The sequence below is a fragment of the Poecilia latipinna genome, unplaced genomic scaffold, assembly GCF_001443285.1.
Source record: "Poecilia latipinna isolate Pla-1442-1.1 unplaced genomic scaffold, P_latipinna-1.0 Scaffold2766, whole genome shotgun sequence".
In the NCBI taxonomy this organism is placed as follows: Eukaryota; Metazoa; Chordata; class Actinopteri; order Cyprinodontiformes; family Poeciliidae; genus Poecilia; species Poecilia latipinna.
Window position 1 is genome coordinate 88169 of NW_015115382.1, and position 17090 is coordinate 105258.

A 17090-nucleotide genomic window follows, 5' to 3' on the forward strand; every position below is an offset into this window, starting at 1 on the left:
ACACATGTTCCTTCTTGGCATTTACCGACATCCTGCTGTTGGAATTTTTGAACCCTTTCCAGCAAAACCAGCTACTCCTCCCGGTTTGCCTCTGCGCATCTCACTCAAAGCGTCGTCGATGATCGTCGTCCAGTTTCCAACACAAGGAGATTCCATCTAATTAAAATTCAAACCAGCTGCCACCGAACCAGTAACTCCATTCTCCCAAAGCGGCTGAAGCCATTGCGCTGACTGTGCAAGAACAGGGTGGAGAAATCAATGCGTTCTCTCAGGAAGAACAGCGGCACGATGAAGCAAATCACAGGCTTGAGACGTTTAATGAGAAGAAATGAGAAGAAATTAGGAAAAAAAAGGGAACTGAAAGAGGGAAGGGGTGGAAGCCAACAGGTTGTTGAATCTCCTGGAGTACTGATGCAGAGCCGTCCGCCACGCCGCTTCGCGTGGCCACCACATCAAACCAACATCTCTGCTTCCCACATCGTTACCAACACGACTGGATAAACTAATCTTCTCAATCATAAACTGTGGTTGTAAACGTCAGATCTTACTATGCAGTCATCATGATTTGAAATCAAATAATGCTCAGAGGCTACTTACAAGATTTCGTCGTTTTGAAATTCGAGGACGCCGTGTGCATCTTCAAAGTCCTCCCCGTTGCCCCTTGCAGTCCCTTCCACAGTCTTGTAGGGCAGCATGACCACACCGCGAGCGCCAGACGTTCTCAGCACCTTCACCTCCATCGTGCCAACGCTCTCACTGACGTGGCAAACGGGCTCCTCGAACGTAAAGATACCGGCGTGGTCGTCGTCGAATATCGTGACGGTGGCCGTCGACGGTATGCCGACGCAGGCCACAGAGTCCACGTGATTGGCCGACTCGTTCTCCTCCGGCTCCTCACCTTCGGAGGTCAGCACCTTGACGTTGGAGAGGTGGATGAGGAAGTTTTCGTCCTCCTCGAAGATGTCGTCGTCGATGATGCCCACGCGGATTTCCTTCATGGTCTCGCCCGGCTTGAACACGACGACGCCCTCCGTGAACTCGTAGTCGGAGCCGGCGTTGGCTGTGCCGTCTTCCGTCCGGTACTCCACAGAAACGGTCTTGCCCAGGTCACCGCCTCGCCGCACCACGTTCACAGCCACCGTGCCGCAGTTCTCGAGACACTGGTAGGAGCCCGGCTCGAAGAAGATCTTGGAGACGGGGTCGTTGTCGCCGGCGTCGGAGCGGACCTCGTGCATGCTGACGGCCTTTCGGGCCTGGTCCGCAGCGTGTTTCTTTAGAATATTGCCGGCACCCGTCATGAGTCGGGTGGCCTGGCACCGGTAGAAAGCTCGACTTTTCTGCTGCTGGCTCAGCACCTGGTAGTTGGCAAGTTCAATGAGTTGTTCCACCTGGTAAGAGGAAAACAATTCAATTATTTTCACCAAAGCAGTTAAAAAGATTTGGATTTTAATATATTGATTTTAATGTATTTTTTTAAAGTGTTGTTACTAGTCATTGTACAGGCTTGGGATGTAGCACATCAGCTGGTCTAAATATGTTCATTTTATTTATAAACTTCATTAATGAAAAACAGTATTTAATATAAGAGTATGTAGGGTTTCTTTTGCTTTGAACCTTTAAGCAAATCTTCCCAAAAAAAATAGCTAAAATGGGACAGCTCTCACACTTTTTGAGGTTTATTCAGTCAGTTGCATTTAGTTTACATTTGTTTTCACCTTAGTTTTTTTGATTGACATGCACAGTATCTGAAGCTGTCTCATTTTAGCGTTGTGTATCTGATGAGCTACACAACGTACTGCAGCAACAAGAAACAAGACCAATAGTCCTCGGATATCTGCGACTCCGTTCACCAGCCGAAATGTTTTGTGAATGAAAATTGTGTGGCATTAAGACCAAAGCAGAGTTGGTTTGTTATCCCAGCAGGGTTCTTTTATTTTATTTCTTTTTAACCAGCATGTCGCCACAGCTCCTTTATTTCCTTTGGAACATGCTTTAATCTGTCAGCTTAGCCTAAAAAAAAAATAAAAAAATACACAGCTATAACCATTTATTACTACGATGAACCTGGATTGCATCTCATCTGTTGCAGATTTGTCATTTTATTTCCTACAGAGGAAATAAACCTCTTCAGCCGCGATACCGACCTCCTTGTCGGGGTGTTTCTGTTTGAGCTCCTTCAGGATCTTCGCCATGTCTCTGCGGGTCTCCTCCTCATCCAGATCCTTCTCATCGATGTCCAAACCCAGTGGACCGTCCAGGAAGTCAACACCATGAGAATTCAGCATCTTTCCATCCATCTCAATGTCCACCTAAAAAAAAGAAAAAAAAGTTATTCAGAAAAAAAAGGAGCTACAATGAGTATCAGCAACCCAAGACAAAAAAAATTAAAATAAAAAACTAAACTTCTCAAAATATTATAAAACCCGTATATTATCTATATTTGGGTTCTGTTTGCATGCACGCACGCACGCACGCACGCACGCACGCGCGCACACACACGCACACACACACACACACACACACACACACATTAAGTCAATGAAATGACTTCACAGGGGAACGCCCTCTTTAGGGTGTAGCTTAGTTAGAGCCGTAAAAGAGGAAGTGAATCATGTTGTTCGGGGCCACTCTTTGTTCGTCCACTGAGGACACATAGTGTTGGTGTCCAGTGCTGAAACTGAAAACTATGTCTCTGTTGTTTCTATACATTTTTATCATTTATTTGCCTGCAATAAATTGGACTGATTTCTTTTTCTTGGTAATTTAAGACAATCCCTCCAAAAGAAAAAAAAAACAAAGCCCAGGAGAAAAGTAGTTAATACTTGTCCTTTGAAGGATAAACTAATGAAAAAAAAAAGTCTTGGTAGATTACCACGCTTCTTATTGTCTAACAATAATTCCAACTTCTTCTGTATAAAACCATCAGCATGGTTGCACTTTGACACCTTGGTATGGTCGTAATAGTACAAAAATATTAGGGGAAAAAAAGAACACACAAGTGAGAACCACACATTTACCAAAGCTAAATGTTCTAACCTTTCATTGTGAATGTCCTAATAAAATAGAAGCAAACGAGCGACTGCATCGCTCGCTGCAGCATCTGGTCTATCGGTGTAACGCAAACTGCAAAGCTGAGCTGTATTAAAAAGTTACATTTGTAACAGTATTCAATGTACTTTAATCCCCAAAACTAGAGCAATTGCCAAATCACTGCATAGAAGAACGTTAGCATTAGCCTCCGCCTTCAGCTGACAAAGATCCTCAGTAAAGACAAGATGAGTGCAGCCATATATGCAGTGTGAGATATTCCTGTAAATGATTAAACTCAACCTAATTTAGTGTTTGTTGAAGTTTTGATAAAAAAGCAAAAACAACATAGCAGCTTTATTGAAACCATCTTAACCTTGTGCTGAAGTGGAGATCAACATTTTACAGAAATGGACAAGAAAAAGAAAATGTGTCATAAAACAAAATTGAGTGAACTTTTAAGTGGCATGTGAACATCAGTGACTCGGCATCGGACAGAAATCAGTATGCTTGAACAACGTGTTTTTTTTTAAAAATAGCTAAAAAACAAATACATTTCAAATTATTCCCATTGCATAAACTGGTAATGGTTTATTCAATTGTCATAGTTTACTGCATAATACTAAATAATACTAGTATTATTTATTACTACATAATACTAGTATTATTTATTAGCATAATAAATAATACTAGGTGTTATTGTTAACACGTAGTACTTAACATCCAACTATTAAATTGTTAAGACATGTTTTAGCCATTTTAAGTAAAACAGTTCAGACTGAAACCACATCTGGGTCCTACTCCAATGAAAGATCTGGTTCTCTATTGTGATCAGTCTTCCTTTTGCAGGTGTCTGCCGTTCAAGTGAAAGTTGAAAATGTTAATTTACATTTTTTTTATTATCTAGGAGAATGTTTTATTAACCAAGTGCCTAATCTGCAGTTATGAAACTCTTCCTTCAGGAATATTGTTGGCTTTCATTCGAGGTTTGTATCCCCCCCTCAACTAGAAATTGAAATAAAAATTCCTTTATTGTAGGAATGGAGACGTTTTAATCCAGCAAAGAAATTCTGCAGTTTCCAAAATTGGAAAAAAAAACAAAACACTAATGCAGCGAGTAAAAAAAATAAGAGGGCGGTTTTCACCACAGCAACGGAAATGTAATTACATAAATGCACTGCGTCATCAAAACAAAGCATCTGATCAGAGTCAAAAACAGGAAATGGATTAAATTACAGAGGTTATTTGTGTTTGCAGTGATAAGTTTAATTGCATCAGTTTACCTTGATGGCATTTAATACACTTATGCTGCTAGTAGCTATAAATACAAAATACCCATGAACTCATGCAGCAAACTAAGTGCATCTAATTCATTGTGTGAATGCGATACTACTGTACCATCTCCATGTTATTTTTAATTACCGCTTTTTAAGTGCATGCATGTCATTTCCATTTACCTGATACTTTGCTGCTGATGAAAGGAATTTTGCAATATGCGGACAAACAAAGGATGACAATTCTGTTCTCTTTTTACTGGTTGGCTGTTCTGACAAATACACAAGCCTGGGTTAAAAATCAGGGCCCACTTTCAGTCTGTTGGTTTAAAAGGATCCAACAAAGCCAGGAATCTACATGTGGTCATTGATCCTGATTTTAATCTCAACAAATACATCAAACTCATAAAGACAGCATATTACCGCCTAACATATGTTGCCAGATTGAGACTGATGCCTCAGCAAGATTATAAAACATGAGTTCTAAGATCATCTGAACCAAACTTACTACACCGGCTGAAGTGAAGCAGTCTTCAGTTTTCATGCACCAAAAATTTGGAAGAAGCCCAGGAATGATTCTTCTTGTGTACTTTCGAAACAAGGCTAAAAACTGTTTTATTTACCGTTTCTTACGCTTAACCTAGTTTTTATTTCATTTTGTTTTAAAATCTGTTTAATCAAAAAATTTCTTGATTCGTTTTACCTGAATGTATGTTGTTGTTAACTCCTACATACAAGCACTTTGAGTCGAATTCAGCTGAAAGTAGCTATATCATTAATGCCTTTCAGCAGGAGAAGCCATCCAAAATACAAGACATAACCAAGTATAATAAAGTCAAACTTATCTCAGATTTCTTTATTGTGGTTTAGATCTTTGCAAAATTCCTATTAGTACTGACTGTAGCAGTGACAGCTGTGTCATATCCCGTAGGCTTACCTTGGAAGGAAGCGGACGGTCCCCCTCGGTCTCGATGATCATGCCACGCTGCTTGCCGGTGCGGTAGCGCTTGTACACGTATTTGTAGAACAGCAGGCGGCGGTCTGCCACCCAGGCAAACACGACGCAGATGGGGAAGAAGAGGAAAGTGAGCAGGCCTTCCCAGACCTGCACGACGCCGGGGGAGATCACCGACAGGATCAGGTAGAGCCAAATGTAGGCAAAGATACTCCAGGTTGCCGTGACGAAGAAGACTCGGAGGTGCTTGACCTTCCTCGTCTCGCCGTCGGGCACAACGTACACGCACAGCCCGATGATGACGAACATGTTGAACGCCGCCGAACCCACAATAGTGGAGGGGCCCAGCGTGCCGGCCTCAAAGCCATGACCTATTATTTCTATGACGGAGAGCAAGATCTCTGGAGCAGACGACCCCAGCGCCATGAGGGTGAGGTTGGAGACCGTCTCGTTCCAGATCCGTACCGTCGTGGTGGTGGTTTCTCCATTGGGCTTCTTGATGGTGATCTCTTTTTCCTGTGAAGTAATGACCTCTATCGATGCCATGAAGCGGTCCGCGATGATTGACACGCCGAGGAACATGTAGACCAGAGCCACAAAGTAAACCGTCGCCCTGGCGACCTTATCTCCAAATGACGGGTTTCGGGGCTCCCAGATGGGCAGCAGGACCCCGTTTGTGCACTGTTCAGGCTTGCTGCATTCAGTTTTGTTTGTGGACACTGCCGAAACTGAGCTGCCCAGGCTGTGCTCGGGAGCGGTACCAGCCAGCGCGCTCCGGGGTTTAAGGAGGAGGATCACAGTAACGACCGCTAGTCTCAGCACAGGAGACAGGGCAGAGGAGTGACACCTGAAGCCCATGTTGACGGTGAGACCGGGACCAGGAGCTGAAGGTTAATGGGAATGTTGAACCTTGAGAGAGAGAGACAGAGAAAGGGGAAAAAAAAAAAAAAAAAAAAGAAAAAAAAAAGAGGTAGTTAGTCAAATAGTAGAAAAAAATGGCTGTGGGTTTGGGTGTGTGAGATTTAGACCCAAATCCTTCCTAAAACTGAAGCAGCTGAAATTCAGTTCATTTAAAAAAAACAACAAATATTTATGTGATTCTGCTGTCACAACTGAACTTTCCCTTAGAGGTATAATAAACATTCTCTCTCTATTCCATAAAGAAAAAAAAACAAAACAAAACAACAACAAAAAAACACTAAATTGGAACTAAAAAAAATACTTTGTACAATTATAATACTTTGTTTTTAAAAAAGCAATTAACATAAAGCCTTGAATTAGATTTTCTTAGTTGTATCCTCCTGCTAATTTGAACACCTTTGCATTGTAATTCCCTGAATGTGAGACTTGAATTAACTAAGTGGGGAAAAAGGTGAACCATTTTCAGTTTGTGCAGATTCTGAGAAAAACATGTTCAGCATAGTTTTAAAGTGAATGTCACCTTTCAAAGCTCTTCCTTTTGCACATTTTGTTTACAAGTGGTCAGTAGTCAGTATCTCAACTCAGAGCTGGGTTTGATGTCAGACCAGAGGTAACAGCATTCCAGTTAAGAAGTCGAGTTTTCAACATGGCGGCGTTCATGAACATAGCATGCAGTACATCTTACAAACATCATTTTAAGCTTCACTTCCCGTAGTGGACGCCGCTTGTAATTTGCTTAGAGCCGCGGGTGCTACATGCAACACTAATTTTAGTCTCATTCTTATATGCGTCTTATAAAACAAACATGTTTTCACCACACGTTGCTACTACCGATGTGAGGAGCGGCCATGTTGAAACTCGAGGTCGTAACTGGAGGCAGTTGGAGTTGCTCCCAGTTTCCCAGTGGGAAATCCAACTCGGGGAGGGCGTTCCAGTTGGTTCATTTCCCCGACCAGGAAGTCAGAATTTCCCAGTTCCAAGTGCAACTGGAACGCAGCACCGGTATGCAGTCAAGTTATTCAGAGTTCTGCTAGTGAGCTCTTTGTATGAACGTGTGCTGAAGCAAAGATATTAAAACAACTAAATTGCAGGACATCGGCTCTCGAGGCCCGGTTTGAAGACCCTGCTTTGCACTGCACTCCATGAGGTTTGTCCCTTTGAACGGGCATTAGAATCTATTCCCTAAGAAAAGAGACACTCAAATTACTTCAAAACATAATTAGACTAATTTCCAGATCCTCTACTTTGACTTAATCTGTATAACGACATGACATGGTGGAATTTTTTATGTTTTTGTACACTCGAGACTGGATTAAAAGCATTTATACATATAGATTAGATTAAGGGTCACTTTCTCTAACAGAAGATCAGGGCATTTAGCTTATATCAAACATCCACCTTTGTCTCCACTCACAGATTAGCCGAAACATTTTAAATACTCTTCGCAAGCGTTCTCTCCACAGAATCCGTTTGACAATAATTCACTATTCCCTCACATGCTGGCATTACGTGCACAATTTAATCGACAGATGTAGGCCCCATCAGTGCTTTCCCCACCACAGAACTCAGAAGTTTTGGACAAGTCAGACTATTTGTAGCCAAATGAGAAGTGACATAGCCAAAACTGGTAGTCTTCAGAAACATGTCTGTGGGTCTTGTGGGTGTTGGCATTGTCTGGCGCTGAATTCAGTTCAATGAGAATTGAAACATTTGGGCTGAATAAAGCAGGCAGGAAGAAAAATAAAAGAATACTGCCGGCCCAACATGCTCAGACATTAGGAAATTCACCTCACAATTATAAAAAAAAAAACCCTACACGGTCCGAGTTTTAACTCCCCAAACATTACGCCCAGTGTTGTGTGGCCAAATAAAGCTACATGTGGCATTTTCTGATGATAATTTGGGCCTTGCTTGTTTCCACTTAGGGATGTTATTTTTGGAACGGCTTAATGACCGCAGCGATTCACGCCACTTTAGCTGCTCTAAATGTGTACAGGTGTTACCTGTTTTAACTAGATATGTATACAGTCATTAAATCAGCTTACTGAAGGCTGCGCTCCTAGTTTATGATCAAATGCAACACATTTACATTTTAATATTGAAGGGAGAAAAAGCCATGTTGAAATTATGTACCGAGTACAGTGCTGTGCATAAATGTTCTTTGAGTCCTAGGAGAATTACAACATTCATATTGATTAGGAGAAAAAAAAAGAGGGGGGGAGGTTGATGCACAACACCTAATTTAAACATAGCAATGCAAATATGGTGCGCTTATTTCCACGTCAGCTGGAGTCAACGGGTCATAAATACGTTTCATCGTCAAGCTAAACATTTTAATCACTGCGAGGGGTTTCTAATGGTCGTTTCACTTCAAATGTTTCAACAAAAATAAATAAAATAACTGGTAAAGACTCCCTCTCACTTCCAAAGCTGTACAGCGGTTTCAGGAGAAAAACATTGTGCCAGTTTGGGTTAATTTTTTTGTTTTTTCCCTTTCCTTTTAGTCATCTCACGCCGCAGCAAACACAAGACAACACAACTATCACTACTTTCTGCGATGGTTCTTTCAACTGTTTGCTGTTCTTTGTCCCATTCAGAAGGCTGGAAAAGAGCATCACAAAGATTTTATTACCAGTAATTTCATATAAAACAGCTTGCGGAAATAGTCAGTGGTTTACAATAGGAGTCTATTTTGGTGCCAACATGAGATGCGTTATTTTTCTGTCTACACTACAGTGACACTTATGATATTCATTAGCAGATTAAAGTGAGAAAAAAAAGCATATGAAATGGGTTTGATCTGTAATGGAATATGGAAGAACACATTGCCTTGATCCGTCCCACTTCTTGTCACATTACAACCACAAACTTAAATTTCCAGCAGGATTTTATGTCACAGACCAATGGATTGGAAATTATTTAACTCCAAGGGCCACATGAGCAACTGTGACCGCAGCTGAGAGCGGGACTGTTGGCCTTTTCCATTCAGTTTTATTTGAGAACAACCTGTGATGTTAAGTTTTATCTGGCAACAGTTGACATTCCCCTCGAATAAAATGTGGTCAACCATGGCGACTTTGTAACGCTAAACCTTCATTTTGTGTTCCTACTGGACACGAGTAAATGTTCTTTTAAATGACTGGTATAGCAATAGTTTTGATGCAACTTCTCTAATGAAAGCCATTAGTAGCTTCCTTCCAACCATGCGTAATCTTCACAAATATTCTATTTTTTTCCAACCTTGCAATCGCGACTTTCAGCTTTTAAAAAGAACCTTTGGAGGAAAAAAAAAAATTAAAAATATCCCCTTTACAACATGTGCAAAGGGTATTCGTTTTAGGGTTAATATCCAAGTCCAGTAGCGTAAAATACTGGCAGCAATGCTGATTCCAATCATTTGTGCATAAGTAATAAAAAGTTAATTTTCTTCACCCATCAGATGGATAACATTTAAATTTGCCTTCTCCTAATTGAGAGTAAACACAAACTTGAACTTTTGAAGGAATTTTAAAATTGAGGAACTAAAAAATAAATAAATAAATCTCAATGGTAGTGTATTTCAAATTTATATTGAAAGGAAGTAAATGGCACCAAAAAAGGCTTAATGGGCACAGATTGATTTATTCAGCCAAAGGACGAAGAAAACAATGAAATTATTAAATACATATTAAGCACAAAGAAATATATTTAATAACACACTACAACGTGGTGACATTTTCTGTGGTTTACTTGAACACAGTTAAAGTTATCTCAAACTATAAAATGTCCCTCAGAGCCCAAAAATATGCTACAAAACCAAAGTATAGCTTCAATTAAAACTGTAATGCTGAATTTGAATTAACACTTTGTAGATGTTTGACATCTTGAACTGCTTAGAGCTGAAAATTATGTTTTGAAAAAAATATCACAGCATTTAACAAATGCTGCTCATTTTGTTAATGAGCAGCATTAACAAAAAAGAAGCCAACACGCCCAGAAATAGGAGCCGTAAATCAGGATTCCCAAAGGCACACGGTCAGAAAAACAAAGTGGAGGAAACTAACACCATGCGAGCTGCTACTACTTTGGTCACAACGCTGCCATTTGTCACAAACAAATACTGAAAAACAAGAAATATTGGAAAAAATATTCACTATGGTAAAAGACTAGAAAAGGGGTGTAAATGATAGTATTAAAAAAATTACTCAATTATGTCTTGGAAAGAGGTAAATAATAAAACTTTTGGGAAACACGGATACAAAGTAGCCCCAGCAGGGAGCTGAAGATAAACCGTCCACATTCACCATCATTAGGACTGATGTGGAGCTTTTTACTCAAAGTCTGCCCAGAAGCCATTCAAGCCACATCATCCTCATGTTATAACACTTGGAGAAAAGAAAGTGATCAATTTGGCACACACACACACACACGCACACACCCACACACACAAACACATACACACACACATAATTACTTCCCACTCACTGTCTGGGTCCATCTGTCCACTGACATATTTACACAAGTCTTACTAGATCCACAATAATGTTCAAAACAATGGAAAACAAAATCCACACAACCAAAGTTGGTTCAACAGAAAGCCAACCACCAATGAGTGACTTTGCTTCACTGCATACAGTGAATGTAAACCCAGGATTTACCCCAGAAAACTTACTAAGGCCGGTGCCCGAGAGCGCGAGGGCAGTCATCCAGCTGGCCGGCAAGTTTTCGAGTTAAAACATGTTTCAAGTTGACAGGAAATTTGAACATATTACTTGAGAGTTATGCATTTTTTGGAAGACTGCAATCCATCCATCTCTGATGCGGATCAAAAATGCAAACTCTGGTCTCAGTTTGGCTGAAGTGAATTGTGATCGACTGTGAAACCTCTGGAGATGATGATGCAAAGAGAGATTCTTCATAAAAAATAAAAAATAATTATGGACAACCCTGACCATCTTCTTCATAAGACTATATTGGGAAAACAAAGCGTCTTCAGTCAGAGGCTTCTTCAGATTCACCGTAATACAGACTGCTACGAGAGATCTTTTCTGCCAACAGCCACTGCCATCTATATCAACTCTGAAGAATCTGAACTGATACATATTACAACATTCAATTTCCCTTTGGATCAATACGGTATTTCTGAATCTGAATTTTGAACTCTGGTGTGATTCGAATGTGTATGTGGATGCAAGCGAACAGGATCGCCTCAAAAGCAGGAAGCAGATTACAGCACAAGGCATTCTGGGTAAATCCAACCAAACTAGCTCACAATAAAAAGCAGTAGCACCATATACGGAGTCCATAGTCCTCCACGCAGCTGTTCAGGTTCAGGATTCGATTCTAGACCCCAGGGCATTTACTGTGCATCTGCCCTTCTTCCTGTCAGAAAACTAATAAATAAAAGGCCACTAGCGGGACAAAAACATTTTAGATGAGCTCCATTTCAGGGAAAGTAAAAAATTAACCTCATAAGGACCCGATCTAAACCTGAAAACATAAATCTAATCCTAGCTTTGGTCAATGACCGACACCACCATTTCAAATTAGTTACATGTTGTGGAAAAAAACCCATCTTAAATAAACTGCTTTTATACATGAAGATGAGCCCAATTTTTCCCCCCAATTGTAATCCAACAGTTAATTGAAGTCACGATTGCATGTTCCTTGAAATAAAATTGATTTTTTTGGTCATCTATATTTAAACGGCTTAAAGTTTTTTTTCTTGATTCAGTTTAGATTGCCAAGTCAATCAAAATTTTTATTACACCCCTTGATAAATCATTTTGATTTCAGATATTAAATTCTGAAAGTTGAATTCCTAAAGTAAGTTTCTAAAATAAAAATACAGAAAAACTTTTAACATCGTGATAAAATGTAAAGAACATCCAAAAAAAAATAAAAAATACAAGAGGCTATTCACATTATGAGGCATCAAAATGAAGTGGAAAAGCGGAATGATGAGCTTTTAACTGGATTAATCATTTATAGAGAGGACCGGCAGAGGGGAATGGGGTCAGAGGTGGTGCAGCTTCAGATGTGGTCTGCTGTCCTTAAGGATAAGCTATATAGTTTAACCTTTCCAAAAAAAAGAGGAAATTGACAGATTAACATGATCCAAGCAATGTTGCGCAAATCACACCCACTTCATGCGACTTTTTCATGTTGGTTTTGTTGAATACAGAGTGTGGATTCTGTGTGTTTTATTACTCTTTAGGTTGACTTTGGATCAATTTAGAAGAGCAGAGACCAGATGATTTCAATAGTGCATCAAAACCACTTGAGCTGTGAGATTGTTCTTTAACATTCTTCAAGCAAAGGTGGAAAAAAGTCTTTAGCATTCTACACAATGCTGGATAAACTTCTGAAACTTCATCTCACCATTTTGTCTGGTTCATTGAAAACAAAATCATTTTGTTTTGAGACTCCAAATGAATCATCTGGCATCGAATACATACTGGATTTGCAAGGTAGAGACTCGAATAACTGACCATTTGTAGTGGTAATCAAGACATTTCTTTTAACCAAAGAGCAACACTTCTTAACCGCTAATGGGCTGTTAAAGGAGGATACTAGAACATCAATAAATGCTTTTGAAATAGGAAGCATTTAAGGTTTATATATATATACAGAGAGAGAGAGAGAGAGAGAGAGAGCATACAATCTTTTCATCATCTTTCTTAGCTTTGAAAGTTAAAAAGTATTGGAGAGAGGATTTGTTGAGGAATACATGACTGCGGAAAACATTTTCCCCAGCTGGATTCAACATAGCGAATCTTTCTTGTTGCGTATTACATGAAGCTACATCATTCACTTCCCGACAGAGCGGAGTGGCCCATCACATAATTTGAACATTTCGATGTTCTGGTCGGACATTTGCCCGATGACCAGCTCAGAACCAGAGGGGAGAGCGAGGAGAGGCCCACTCTATTCAACCGATAACCTGGCAGGATTGTTGCATTATGGAAAAAAAAAAAAAAAACATAAAAGTCCTAAATAAATTAGGTCAGTAAATGTGTAAAAACCTTGAGTTCTAGGCTGGACATCAATCAGCCGTTTCCATGGTGCATATTTACATTTATAAGGGTTTAGCGTAGCGATGAATTCAGGCTACTCCGACAGATCTTCCCTGATTTAACACGACACCTGATCTTGCCAGCAGATTTGTCCTCCGTGAAAGGATAAAACTCCTCTTGCTGCGCCTCCATCAACTCTAACCAGGTCAGTCACCGACTGACTGTTTAGGAATTGGCACACGGATTTCTCCTGAGCTAGAAACGTCTGACTCCCGTCCTCGTCTGACCCCGCTAGAACGACAAATGTGACAAATTCAAGTGACAAATTCATAATGTGAAAAATTTAATAAAAATAGTATGACTTATCCTCCATCTTAAATGAGTCAGTGTGGTTTGGAGAAACCATGGTAATGTAAGCTGTAACATAAATGTGCTAAATTTGACAGAGGATTTTTAGAAGTGAGGTTGTGTGAAGTCATCCGTATTAGTTCCCTTTCCTGTAGTCAAAGTATTTTATATTAGAGTTTAGATGAAAGAGTTGTGGAAGGCTCTTCAAGTAGATCTCATATTTTAGCTGATTCTGGTCATTTAAAAGGAATTTTCACCGCAAAACTTTCACATGCCTTTGGCACTGCGATGTTAGAGTTCATCTGCCTGCATTTCAAAAGTGATTGCTGGCAAGTTTTTTGTTTTTATTTCCCCCACAGCTGAACAATTTCCATGTTCACCAAAGGTAGACTGTGAGCTGTAGGCCTGTTCAGACACCTGGCTGCAACTCAATCTCCAGGAAACTGCAGCATCGCAAAAAAAAAAAAATAAAAATCAAAGAGAGGGCAGGATGTCACTTGAAAAAATGTCAAATCCAAAAGTTTACAACACTTCTGGTAGAATCAGGAGCAATACAGCAGCAGCTAATGGCTAGATTATGGTGTTTTATGATTGCTTTTCAGACATTAAAAAAAAATGTAAGTGATATCTTTTCATATCAAAGTTGCATGCTGTATGTATTATTTTTTTAAAGTGATATTTTAAATCAGCTAGGGCGCTAGCTAGAGCTAACTGTTAGCTTTACACTGATCTAAGGATTGTTTTTAAGCAAACTCTGAAACTATCTTTGTTTACAAAGAGAATCCACATTTGAGTTTGCGATCGACATATTTTCTTAAAAAAAAAAAAAAAAAAAAAATTTGGTTAAGAGCAGCCAGCAAAAAGTTTGAATAAATAAAAATTCCAGCGTCGGCCCTATGTCAGCTTCCTGTAAATCAGATCATTCCATTTGCTGCGAGCTATGGTTTTTATAAGGACCTTTTGGTATGGTGCACAAGATAGTCTAATGCAAACTGAAGCACGGCTCCTACGGTTTCTAATTTTCTTCATAGCCTACAGAACATGTCGCGTCATTGTCTTCCAACCACAATAAATCTCTGCCTAGACATTCATTTGCCACCGTCTCCTTTGACCAGTCAGTTGTTGCTCTGCAGTGGCTACAAGCCTGGAAAAAGTTGTGATTACAACCTCTGCTAGTTAAAAAAATAAAAGAGAGAGAGAGAGAGAAATGAGAGGAGGGTTGCTTGATGTCGAGTCACCCAAAACTCCCAACACACATCTAGAAATAAAAGCAGCTTTTGATCATTTGGGAACTTATCAGATCCCATCTCACTGCCTGAAACGAAGCATGGCTGTTGCATCATGAGACCTTCGGTTCCATCAGAATCCCTGCTGTAAAAACGGCTAAATGAAGCAGATTCAGACCCCTGGAACCATTTCATTCCTTCCTGCTCGCCGTCATAAATAAATATTTCATACTTCATGGCTGATGTACCACAGTTGCTCTGTGTCATACCCATAAAAAAATGAAGTCAGCTGGGGGAAAAAGAAAAAAAACAAAAAAACCTTGATTGAACAAAAGAAGCCTGTATGTAGAGTCATATCTGGGCAATAAAAGCTGGTTTGACTTTAATTCTGTACAACCCAGACTTCACTCTCTAAAACCAATTACCTAAAAATCACATTTTTATTATTATTCATCTCCAAATCCAGCTGATTCAAATGAGCCCATTCATACTTCCGCTGTACACACACACACACACACACACGCACGCACACATATACGCACACCTAATGCGGGACTAAAGCGCACTGGCACACCAACAACAGCCCCAACTGAATACGGCGGTGCCGTTTGGCGCAAAGGATGCAAGGCCCTGCAGGATTGCGCAAAAGTGCCTCCCGGTGCACATCCGTCCTTTCCACTGGTTTAACGGGCCCTGCGCATGTTTGTCACACAAACTTCCACACTGGATGCCAATAAAAGGGGACGAGGAGAGCGCGGCGATCCGAACGTGATCTGAATCCTCAACCATCTCTCTATAAATAGGTGAGGCAGGAGGATGGGCTCAAAGTGGGGGGTTTAGAAGAATGAATGGGATAACAGGGTGGAAATTTAAAAAAACAAATTAATTAATTAATTAATTAAATAAAAAGCTTACTCCTTAATAGCTGTCTACAAACCAGAAAGGCTTTTATTTTCTTTTTCTGTATTGCTTTCAAATCAAAGATGAAAAGCGCAGCTTGGCGAGTGAGGATGGAGTGAGGGAACGCATCCCCATCCAGAGCCATCTGACGCCTGGTGCTTCCAAGTCTCTCTTCGGGTCTCCGAGACTGTTCCCCCCCCCCACACACACACACACCCCACACACCCCTTCTTACATCCAGTTTACTCCACCCCTTCCCCCGACCAAAAGAAAAAAAAAAAAAGAAAAAAAAAACTTGCACACACCAACACGACACCATGGAGCAGACCTGGACCCCCGCAATGATAATCAATTTAAAAGAAAAAAAATGCAACATAAAAAATAAATAAGCATCCAGGAGTCCGTGTCCTACCTTCTCAATCCGGAGTTGACGCTTCGTAGTTTAGTAGTAAAACGGCTCTTCTTGCGATGCGAGCAAGTAGAAGGAGTAAAACCAGGAGGCGGTGGAGGAGGAGTGGTGGCGGAGGTAAAGCCCGTAGTGGGGAACGGTAATGGAGACGCAGGGAGCTCTTATACGCCAGTCAAGACAGCGTATCCAACCACCGAGACGCACAAAGGGAGGGAAGAGTAGTCCGAATTCCCATGCACACTGGGTTGTTTCTTCTTTTCTTTTTTTTACCACCCCTTATTTGTTTCTCTTATCTTTTGCTCTTCTTGCCTACTCCTCGTTTCCATGCAGCGCGACCTGAGTGACCTGTATGATCGGATGACCAGAGCGGCGCTTCATCAGCAAACCCGCATTAGCTGAGAGGAGGCGCGCGGCGCAGCGGACCTCTTCCTCATTCTTCCCTTCCCGGTTCTCCCGGCTCCGCGAAAAGAGAGAGGAGGAGAGCGAGAGTGTGTGTGTGCGTGTGTGCGCGCGCGTGTGTGTGTGTGTGTGTGTGTGTGTGAGAGAGAGAGCGAGTGTCTGTGTGTGCGCAGGTCTCTTTCGTCTGTTCCTTCCTCTCCTTCTCTCACACACACACGCGTCTGCACGCACACACTCCGAGGATCAGTTCACCCTCCGCCCTCCATTCTTATTTCCTCCCCCTTCCCGTGTTGTAGGAGCCTCTGCCTCACTTCTCAGTCAATATGTCCCCTCCCCGGATTCATGTCCCATCGCAGGTTTTTAGTATCAGTCTACTGCTTTCTTCGAGAAACCCAATGCAATGGCCCAATTTATTATTATTTTTTTAAGCAGTCGTAATTTAGAGCAACGCTTATGTGATTAAAAGCGACCCAAGTCTGGTTTTTATATAGTCGTTGGGGGTTACGCTCATAAAAAGATACACAAAAAGAAAATTGCAGCCACAAATCTTAATTCAATTCGGTTAATTGTTGAAAGCTACCTTTCACTGACATTTTTTAAGCCGTCCATACCCCTTTACGAAGCTGCATTTCATAT

The 17090-nt window shown here is 40.8% G+C and overlaps 1 protein-coding gene across 2 annotated transcripts in view; it reads right to left on the reverse strand.

Annotated features, from left to right (window-relative positions):
* Positions 1-16705, reverse strand: part of LOC106939074 (sodium/calcium exchanger 1-like) — a 100563-nt gene extending 83858 nt beyond the window's left edge. Inside the window, exons 1-4 of one of the 2 annotated variants that reach the window (XM_015021355.1) lie at positions 16059-16705; positions 5239-6165; positions 2145-2309; positions 598-1388 (exon numbers count right to left, since the gene is read on the reverse strand). In XM_015021355.1, the coding sequence (XP_014876841.1) occupies positions 598-1388; positions 2145-2309; positions 5239-6114 (1832 nt within the window). In that variant the 5' untranslated portion in view covers positions 6115-6165; positions 16059-16705. The remainder of the gene's footprint in view (positions 1-597; positions 1389-2144; positions 2310-5238; positions 6166-16058) is intronic. The other variant, XM_015021356.1, reaches the window with a different exon arrangement.
* Between the last annotated feature and the right edge of the window lie 385 nt (positions 16706-17090).